Below are 11,159 nucleotides of genomic sequence, written 5' to 3' on the forward strand. Positions count from 1 at the left end.
TAACTAAAGTAAACTATTCTAGCAGTAGCACCCACAGTTTTGAATGGCAAAGATCTTAGGGACACTGCCTCTGCGCCCGTCACCCTGAGACATCATCTCCCACCAAGTTTGCGATCCGTCCCGCAACCGCGGCGGCTACGTGACCACATAAGCCTGTTTTTTTTTATTACCCGAGGGAATCTGCTTACAGATACCCCGGCCCTGCGGGGGCAGAGCCGGGGCTGTGGGACTGGGCTGAACCCTGAAGGTGAGCAACCCGACCGCACCAAGCCCCAGGGCGTTCCTCCTCTCCGCTGCAGGTTGAGGCACGGCTACGCTATCGCTTGTCCGCGCCTCCACCAGCGGCTGGCCATGCCCAGCGCAGCCCCTCCCCGAGAAGGGAGACACAACGGTCCTTCGACTACACAAGTAAGGCTCGCCGAACACCAGACGAGCCTTCCATCTCGGGCCCCTTTATGCTGGGCAGCGAACTCCCCCGAGTCCACTACCCAGGGGCCATGGGGCCAGGACAACATCCACTCAACTGTGAAGTTCAGAGGATGTTCACCCAGCCCCCGCGACGGATCTGTTGGTAGGCTCCGCCGCAACACCCTACGCCCATCCACGTGGACTCTCCGTAGAGAGTCCTTTGGAACGCCTATCGCTCGGGCCAATCGCCTAAATTCGGCCGCGGAGGACAAGACGAGCGGCAACGACAAACCGACTCATCTATTCCCCAGCGACCCTCCTCCCTGCATGCGTCCGCGCGGACCCGCTCGGTCTAGAGCAAGACGAGCCCGCGCGGTACGCCCTCCTCCTCGGGCCAGCCTAGCTCCATCGGCCGGCCCGTGAGTTCCTCTTAGCTTCACCGTGGGATGAAATCGACCACGGCTACTAGAGCCCCCCCGTCACGACAAGGCGGGAACTCATTTAGGGGTGACCACATAAGCCTGCGGTGTCATTACTTGAGTATTGAAATAAAACGGCAGTCCCGCAGCCGCGGCAGGCGTGGGTGAAAATCGCTCCGTGAGTTCTAGCCTAAGAGCCGAGTCACACGATGTGTTGCGGCGCCGAATCGCAATGATTTCGCCGCGTTGGCGGACACAAGGAGCGGTACGACGCCGCTGCTGCGGCGACGCAACGTTGTTACGACGTTGTCGCAGCTACTGGCGACAACGGAAGAGTGTTGGACGAACAGTGGTGTACATTCTGTTAATAAAATTGGATCGGAAGAGACATGCGTGACTGCTCTTATTTACCCCATATAATTTCTTGAAATGAAATTTGGTGAAATTGCAGGTACATGGGATTTGTCAACTTATGTCTCAGGGTGACGGACACAGTGACAGTGCCCCTCAGATTTATGCGATTTAAAAATCTGAGTGGCTCTGTAACTGTTATTGACAGGCGTGTAGCTTACCATCAGGCGCGCAGTTTGTTCGTCCCGTCACTTGATGTTATAAAAAAAGGCAAAATTTTCTTCATTATTTTTTTTCTCTAATTGAAAAGAAACAAAAAATATGTAAAAATAAACTCAAACAAGCAAGCGTATGACCATCGTTCGACTGTAAAAACAACTGTTCGACGGAGCGCATGCCCTAAAGCGGTGCCACTCCGGCGTCGCGACGTGAATTCCCCTTCCCGCCTCGTCTTGCTGGTTGCAAGTATTGCATACCATGGATATTACTACGTAAGACGCCGCAGCGGTACCGCTCGGGCGCTGCAACGCTTTGTGTGACATCGCTCTTACTCTTGACCTGTGCTTGCTCCATCGTCGACCTCATCGTCACTTTCCATCACACTTACATTAGAATAAAAAAATACTTTGTGAAGCCAACCTCGTCGCATCGGTTATATGTAGAAGGAACCTCTGGTTTCCGTAGGATGTAAGAACTAACAAAGGCCATAAGCAAACATCTGAAATGTACAAAAATATCGTCGACATTGCTGACCCCAAATTTATTAAGACTGTCGTCGGGATATTTGTCGGATTCGCCTACAGCACAATTGGGCAATTTCGTGCCTACGCGTCAAAGGTTTTATATTATTAAGTCGTAGTTTAAATCCCTATTTTTGGGGCATGAAGCAGGTCTTTTGATCTATTTACACGTCTTCGTGTGCGTGAGAGACGACTTTGAAATTATTATGTATTCAAAGATGGAAGAATAATAATAATAAAGCACACACTTATTTAACGCCCCGTACTACGGAAACTCTATATCGCGGGTGTCATGGACACACACATAGACAACCACAAATTACTTATATCAGTAACGCACACGCTTAACATAGCGGGGACTCTCTTCGGAGAGATCAGCCGGGGGAGCTGGGGGAGCAGCCACTGAACTTCTCAGTTGTGGGCCGGGATAGAAGACTCGTCCGGTGTTTGGCGAGCCTTACATTCGGAGCCGGAGGACCGATGTGTCTCCCTTCTCGGGGAGCCGCTGGTGGGGAGGCGGACGAGTTCACAAGCAGATTCACCCGGATTAACAAAAAAAGGTTTAAAAGAAAAAATATTTTCCTCTCAAAACTACTTTCGAGGTTGTGAAAATACCAGCAATCGTTATTTCTGGAAAATGACATTTCGGACTATTGATAGGTAACCTCTGGTAGCTGTAAAGGTACCTGACTGAGCTCCTTGGCTCAGAAAGTAAAATAAGAAAGACTTGGAAAACTCTAGACGTTTTAAAGAACGATCGTCGCCCTTCAGGTTTCATCACGATATCTTCCTTCACTATTACCGCCATTGCAACTAAACTTACTTATAAGTTGAAGTAATAGATTCCTGCCGAGCTGAAAAGCACCCGCTCTGCCACTTCTCTTGTCACCAGAACCAAGTATTTCTGTACTAGTAGAGCTCCTTCTGAAAGAGTTCGTCCAGGGAAGTACTGCCACCTTCCCTATTTCTGCCGCGTAGGACTAACGTGCGCGTTATTGCGTTCTGGTTTTGAAGGGTAAAGTTGCTAGTGAAATTACAGGCACGTGGGATTTTTCAAATTATGTCTCAGGGTGACGGATGCAGTGGCATTGCGCCTCAGATCTTCGCGATTTAAAGCTCGGAGCGGTACTGCAACATGTGTGCCACATACTGCCAAGCGTCCCGTAACTTGTTGTAGTGAATCGCAGCAATCTTTACAAATCTCTTTTGTATATATTTTAAAGTCTGTTTAAGTTTTAGTTATATAATTTAAAATTTAAATGTGATTGTTGTTGGTGCCTTTTCTTTACTATTGTTTTCTGCTCACTCGTTGTTAGCACCCACGCGAACCCATTGACACAATCCGCTACACTTGGTATCATAAAAAAATATTTAAAAAAACACTGTTAGAATCGAAAACAAAATGGATAAATTTAGCTGTAAATTCATCAGCAACATTTGTTACATATAGGGAGGCATTGTTTTGTGTGTAAAGGCACGACAAGGATTACCCATTACAAGTTCCCAAACTCCGCTAAACTCAGCTGTGGAAGGGGGGGTTTACGAACCTTTTCACTTTGCGACAAATTTGTTGGAAACCTAACTTTGAACAGAGTGTACCTACATCACAATTTGTATACAGGTGTAAGGTGCGACCTTGTTACTGCTGGTAATTTCGCTCATGATAGCAAACTTTAGCTGAAGAATTTATAATTTAAAACTCGCGATATAAATTTTTTAATCGAAAGGGAGGATCCCTTACCTCGCTCATATATGAACTTACTCAACTTTCAAAAGCTGACATTTTCCACTAATTGTTACTAACATAGAAACAATATAAAGATAATGGCAAGTTTAGTAGTGTAACGTCATACAAACGAGCAGCGCGGCTTGTATACACATACACGGCCACCATGCTCCGTATACGGACGGCACACATTTGCATAATCTAGTGGTGCAGTCGCGTTGCATAGCGCGGGTAGCCACTCGCGCTTGTAGAATAAAAGCTCGGTGTTCAATAATTGTATTATTTTTTTAAAAAAACAGACCGAAAAGTTCGTGGAATTACTGTCTGTCTGTTCTCTCTGTTTGTCAAGTTTTATTGATTTCGATTACCGGAAAGTGCACGAAACCGGATTCATCCCCTAGTTTGCTACACTTAGAGGTGGAATATTTTCTTCAAATTTAAATGGGACCAACACTGAGGTAGGTACCCTCTTTCCAACAAAAAAAGAATGAAATCTTTATGTCACTGCTATGGACAGGCTTGTCGGTTAAAACCAGACGCATGACTTGTTCGTTCGTCACTTAGCATCATAAAAAAATTATAGACAGTCAAGGAAAACTACAAGATTAAACTTGGTTATACGTAGGCGTAGAAGTACAAAACGTTTCGAGACTTATGAATTTTCCAAGCCGCATGAGATGTGACGGTACATGATGCTCATGATCCTTACGCATATAAATAAATGGGTAGTGCCTCTCCAAACAATTTACTTTATACTTTTTAAATAGAGAGAGGGGAAAATGTTTGTCACATTTCTAAAATAACCCAGCACAACAAACCGCTAAGAGTCTAGACTGTATAAGTAGGATGCCAGAGATGCCAACAAAATACCAGAGGTAAACATACACTAGTTTCCAAGTAGAAGCCGAAAGGTCTGGAGGAGTTTGTAGTGTACTTAATCTAAATCAAGATTGGAATTGAGTTGCCGATGTTTTCACTTCGAATAAATCAGTAAAGTTAGCTAGCAATTGACTGACAATTATATCTAGAATCTATAAGTGGCCCAACATGTCTCTAGTCAAAACATTTGTCCTGGCGAGTGCGCCTTGTCTGCAGCTTCTTTTGATTTTGGAAAAATTACAACTGCAGATGTGTTAGAAATACTTACTGAAATACTTTATGTCACAATCAAACGCCATTGCCGATGACGGTTGGTATCTTGACATGTTCACTCCAATATGGAACCTGGTTTTTTATTCCATTCCACTTGATGTAAAATGGAAAGTGGAAACTAAACCTGGAGGAACCTAGTGTAGTGTTGAAAAATCTCGGCCCTAGCCACCTCCATGCCTACATGCCTACAAGATGCCTCTTCAAGCCTCGTTTGAAGCTTCTATCCCGCCTCAAAATTGTAATGTGTACCTTTTCAGTGTTGTGAACTGACTGAATGGAAACAAGCCTTTGTAATTCCGCTTTCTAAAATATGAATTTCTTCCTCTTTCTCCGTTACCGCTCTATCTTTATGCTTCCTGTATTATCTATAATTTTTAGCACTATGTTCGTAGTAGACTCACTAGCCACCTTTAATTATCTCATCTGCAGTATGGTTTTCGTGTGGGGCATAACACAATTTCTGCTCTGGTGAAGGTGATTGACGAAATTCATCTCAAAGTCTCAATACAGCAAATAAAAATTTACTTTCCATGCGTTACTGAACTTTAGCAAAGCTTTCAACACTGTTGACTTTGATTTACTACTAGCTTGCATCTGGCTTCTATAGCCGAATCCTGTTTGTATCTGGGTCCCAAATCTGCTAAATTTAAATCATCTTTGTAGTGTGTCAATGGCAGGACTTTGAATGTTTGATATTCTGCTAAATTGTTTTGTGTTTAAAAAAAAGAGTACAGGCTTGTCAGTGGTTAGCCATTGAGCATGCAACTGCCATTGCATTTTTTTGGTATTCTGCTCTTCAATTTTGAGTCAATGGCACGCCGGTGTGTATTAATATTGTATATATTTAACTTGAAGACTAAATTGCTCTTTAAATGAAATAAAAATTAAGATAGATTTCTATGTAATCTCAGTGGAGTCTCAATGTAATTACGATGACAGCCCCATACCTTTCTACATTAGTTTTCATTATAGTGACCCTACCTACCGACTCTGAGGGTATACGAGAAGGGCACTATAACCTGTGTGCGCACAGGAACCTTATAAGTTCAGGTTCTGACCCCAAATCAGCCAGCATACTGGGTTGTCAGAGACCTTCATGCGGTTCTTTGAAAGGCTAGTGCTTCGGGTGAGCTGCCCCGGGTGCACGTACAGTACCCTCCCTATTTTCCAGATAGGTACCGGAGCTGTAGGCACACTCACTTCCCGTTATGCATTGCACAACTAGCAGTTGCCACCGCTAAGCCGTCGACTTTGAGTCCACAACTAAATCTCCTCATTGTTGGCGGAGCCGCAAGACACGCTCACTTTTCGACGCCGAAAAACGACGTCTCTCCAGTTCCCAATAACCTAAGGGGCTGGAAGGACCGGAGGATATCTAGCTTATCCTCCACTAGCTCTCCGGGCTAGGACCGGAGATACCAGTCGCTACGTCCTGCGACAATATCCGGACATAATTTCCATTTTAAAGGGCAACTCACGTGTCCCGTGCGTCTCCTCGCTTCAGGCCCTCAACTAGACTGCTACAAAGACGCGCTAGCTACTCACGAGACAAACGCCTCGGCCACACCTAACCGGGGCAGACAAATATATCCGTCTCTGCAGCTAACCACAAAACCCCCAGCGAGTAGGTCTACCAGAGACCTCTGGTGGACCAAAGGCGTATCCCTGTCTTGGCCCGGACGCCTGCTGTACCCTGGTCTTGCCGTCGAGCCCGTACTCCCTTCGGAAAACCCTATCTCTCGAGTCCGTAGATAGAGAATTACAATGACCAGCGGTTTGAAGAAAATTAATAGAATTGGGCTCTTTTTACAATTTTTTTTAATGGTAGTTGAAAACACAAGTAAGACGCCGTGTGGCTCTATAACGCTATAGTATAAAATCGTTTGGGACACTGTGTGCCTCTAGAACACGGGATGGGTTAAATATAGACAAATACACAAATATATCTGGATTGAGTAATATTATTAACTATTATTATTAAACTGTTTATTATTTTTGCACTGGAATTTCAAAACAAACAAATATTTGTAGGGTCTAGATTTATTTATCTTGTGGTTTGAGTGTAATTTGTGGTACTCTATGTGTTTTTATAATATCAAGTGATGGGATGGACAAATCGAGCGCCTGATGGTAAACTACACGCCTGTCTATAACAGTTGCAGTGCCACTCTAAGCTTTATATCACAAAGATCTGAGGAGCACTGCCACTGCGCTCGTCACCCTGAGACGTAAGTTGACAAGTCCCATGTGCCTATGATTTCACCAACACCCTTAACCTTTCAAAACCGGAACACAGTAATGCTGACATTACTGCTTGGCGGCAGAAATAGGTTAGGTGGCAGTGCATCCCTGCACGAATTTACAGTCCGTTATTATTATAATATTGAAGACAAAATTATAACAAAATGTTTTATGATCTGATTTCTTGGTCTGTTTCTTATAAATTTCGAGTTTTCGTAAAGGACAGTTGAGTTTACTACCTTTAACTCATTTACAAGAAGCTCATGCGGGGTAATAAACAAGAAAATCCAATTAAACCGTTCGTTTCTTCGACAATTAAAGAATTCCTCCTTCGACGGAAATTGCTCGAGTATCAAGTTAATTAATGATGTGTCAGGCGTACGTGTTCGAGCAATGTGGCATTGTGTGGGTTTGACTTATAGCATAGTATATAATTAGACAAGTAGTGTAACTCCCGGGTGTTCGGCGGGCGCGTCAATGTCTACACGTCCTTCGGAGCATAGGGTTGTCGTATTATTAGTATTTTTTCCATCACTTGCTCGTAAGTAAATGGAATGATTGCATGGTGGCTAACTTGACTATAATGTCCCAAATAAAACCCACGTGCCTTTTTCTTTCCATTAAACCATGGTCGGAAAGGAGTATTTTTATTATTTGCACAACATACTTTCTTACGTAGGTCAGGTTCAAGTTCAAACAAGGAGGTTACTTAAGTTCAAAATTAAAACATTCGCTTAATATATTATCTAAACAGAAATTTTATTGCAATTCAGCCATACACTACTTAAATGCTTTTTATTAAGAATTTCTTATAGTTGATTTTAATTACTTTCTGTTTAGAAATTGAGCAAATTTTTTTTTACAAAACACCATGCCTGTATACGGGTTTTTTTTTCAAACATTTTAGTTCGATTTGTATTATCTATGGGAGAATAAACACGCCTAATAGACACGCCTGTGTCCGTACGCAGTTGCAGTGCCACTCGGAGCTTTAAATCGCAAAGATCTGAGGGCACTGCCATCGCGCCCGTTACACTGGGACATAAGTTGACAAGTCCCAAGTGGTTATAATTTCACCAGCATCCTTACCATTCAAAACTGGAACGCAGTAATGGTGATATTACCGCTTGGTGGTAGAATTAGGCAGGTGGCAGTACTTCCCTGGACGAACTCTATCACCCTTTTAGATTCGGTTTCGGTTTCCGGGATTCTGTATATTTCTTCAACTACATGCTTAAATTTATCCTTATCTGTGCGTAGTTCCATCCAGACGTCTTCGTTACATTGGTAGTGTTGAGATATCAAAAAGCTTTAAACTGATATCGAAAGTACGTTACCTAATGATAAAGCGACATCAATAACTTTTTAAATGTAAAACTAGACATATCTAAAATTTTAACATTAAATGCTCTCATACATTGAATATGGTATTCGTAGAGAGGCTCTTCCTATTGTAAGAGGTAGGATTCGATTTTACTCCGTTTGCATCTAGGTTTACCTTTGCAATTAACAATTGGTACAACAAAATTGCACATAATTTGCAAGAACTCCTGTGTACAGAACCAATTCTTAAGAAGAAAACTTCTGGCTTTTGGGTTTTTAACCCAATTAAAGATTAGATTGTTCTAACTTCCGCAGCGACATCATCTGAAATGTACTCGCGGAGCAATCGAACAGCAACAGGGGCTCTGGATGGACGAGGACTGGTAGCTGTGATTAAGAGGCAGGTTCCTCTTGCCGGCCAGTTGGACCACGAGCTCTCCTGGGGACAGGGGTGGGGCTGGGTCACTTTACCTAATGGTGTTTGGAGTGGACGTAAGTAAAATACAATGAATGTTTGTATTTGATGACTTCTATAGGTATGTTTTAAATAGTGAAGCAACAGACCTCTGCTTCCGCGACTGCTGAAGTCCCGCATGCTTTTTCACATCTATTTCGATTTTTGCTTCCGCAACTTTTATAACAGAACGTTAATGATAAGTTTACAACGTTCGAGATTGATGAGATGCGCGCGCGTATGGCTTTGCGTTGAGACGCGTGTTTTTTACACGATTTGTGTGCAATTATGATGTTGTTGAGACCTTTAAAGTATTTTACACTTTTGCTTGGGGAAAGGAAACGGCCCTTTCTGCTGAGATTTACTTTTGAAGTCTGTTTCCGTTATGACATACGTTGCATCACTAGTTTTGAATATCATTATAAGAATATCAAAATAAAAATATAATGATTCATTCATTCTTAATAATTACCTCAAAATAAACAAAATCCCAATTTATGCGATCTACATCCGAAAAAATAGTACAATTTCCAATGTAGTATTAGTAATTTCCAATCTATAATAAGTATCAAAATCTATGTAGGAACTAACTTGTTGTCTAAAAAATGAAAAAATACTTTAATTCAAAGATCAGATAGAGAAGAAGAATCTATGTATTTTTTGGTTGGATTTTTAATATACCATAATTTCGTTCGATTACAAAAGGAATCTCTACAACTAATTCCAGGTCTCACCTGGTCTCAGCAAGGCGAAGACTTCGCTCTCCACGCGATGCCAATCATGCACCACTCCAACGTTTCCCAAGCCTGCTCCATGCTCGACGGCGTCACGGCATATGAAGCTGCTGCGTACGAACAGGCACTTGCTGAGTATGACGATACTGGAACTACTGATGATTGGGACTTCGGAGTTGATTGTGGAGATTTCATGATGTAAATTTGTTTGTTTCGTGTCCATTTTTGTTACACCGATTTTGATCCGCAGCCGGCTCTCGTACCGTACGTAATAAGTACGTATTAGTAGTAATGGATGATAAATGACGCGTGTCATACAGTGAGTTATATCCTGTATCACCAAAAGCATTACGCTACTGAATGTTTGGATGCCACGCGTGACAATAAGAAAAGTCTATCAAAACTCCATTAAGATCCAGCGCCCAATGACGGTAAGGGATTTTTATGTGACGAATAATGATATACTAATGACTATGGCCGTAGCTACAAGAACAAAACTGGGATAAGCTTAAAGATGCCGAGCCAGCAGCTTTCAGAATACCTCAGCAGCGTTCGGGATGGCTCGAGGGCGAGTAGTGGCAGGCACGGCATTCTTAAGTCGCCAATTAATACCTAAAAAAACCGCGGTATAATTGCCGTCAATGTGCGCTTTCATGTACCCAAATAGCGCCGGTCCTAGTACTCCGTTTGTACGCCATAAAAAATATGCTAAAATTGGAGAGCAATTTTCGTGTGTTTCAAAAATGGCTGTTACAATGGCGATTTCAGGGATGATTCTAAGCCAGGATTAAAAGAATGTCTCATAATACCTAACTCATAATTTAGAACTAACTACATAGCAAACTTGTGGTTTTTTGCGAACATTTTCGTAAATTTCCAAAGCCGTGGATAGAATTTTAAAGCGAAGACCTTGAAACCCGAGCCGGGGTAGTAACTTTCTAAAGAACAGTTAGCAAGAGCCTGTTCAAACCTTATAAGTTGAATCAAAGTAACTAATTGAAACCTACAAACTTTAGGAGCCCTGTCTCCGCCACTGTGAACAAAGATTATATTGATTTTAACAGACGGCAGATGTATTCACAGAGAAAGCTAACGGAGAGGGACTTAAAGATTCTTACTATTGATGTTTTGGATTTTTATAAACAAAACGAGAATTGTTTATTGCTCAATGTTAAGAAGTGTTGTGCTGGTCACACAGAATGTACTAATGTGCCAATTAAAGGTCCTGTATGAAATTGTGACAAAAGCAATCTTATGAATTTTTATACAATCCGGAAATGAGATATTTGCACGGAAAGTCACACTCTGGTGGATAGAAACTGTCATATGTTATTTATCAAAATTGAAACCACAGAATAATAAGCATTGATCGGAATTGAGGAAGTTGATTTATCTAATCTAAAGAATAATGAGGACATTCCCTTTAACGAATCCCCAGATTTCTCGGAACTGATTATATTTGAATTTGCGTGTTATTTATTTAAATTTGAGTACATAGGCGACAAATATTATTTTCTATTAAGTATTTGCTACAAATTATTGTCTCAAAAAATAATATTGTAGTTGTGTTTCTATAGGTTCTTAAATATTTAAAAATACTTTAGTCATTTA

The 11,159-nt window shown here is 42.1% G+C and overlaps 1 protein-coding gene across 1 annotated transcript in view; it reads left to right on the forward strand.

The window, feature by feature from the left end:
* LOC113226606 overlaps positions 1-9,765 on the forward strand; it is an 86,095-nt gene extending 76,330 nt beyond the window's left edge. Inside the window, exons 3-4 of the mRNA XM_026459306.1 lie at positions 8,676-8,852; positions 9,542-9,765. Coding sequence (XP_026315091.1) covers positions 8,676-8,852; positions 9,542-9,750 — 386 coding nt within the window. The 3' untranslated portion in view covers positions 9,751-9,765. The remainder of the gene's footprint in view (positions 1-8,675; positions 8,853-9,541) is intronic.
* The last annotated feature ends 1,394 nt before the right edge of the window (positions 9,766-11,159 follow it).

The sequence above is a fragment of the Hyposmocoma kahamanoa genome, unplaced genomic scaffold (genome assembly GCF_003589595.1).
Source record: "Hyposmocoma kahamanoa isolate Upper Pololo Valley unplaced genomic scaffold, ASM358959v1 192, whole genome shotgun sequence".
Classification (NCBI taxonomy): domain Eukaryota; kingdom Metazoa; phylum Arthropoda; class Insecta; order Lepidoptera; family Cosmopterigidae; genus Hyposmocoma; species Hyposmocoma kahamanoa.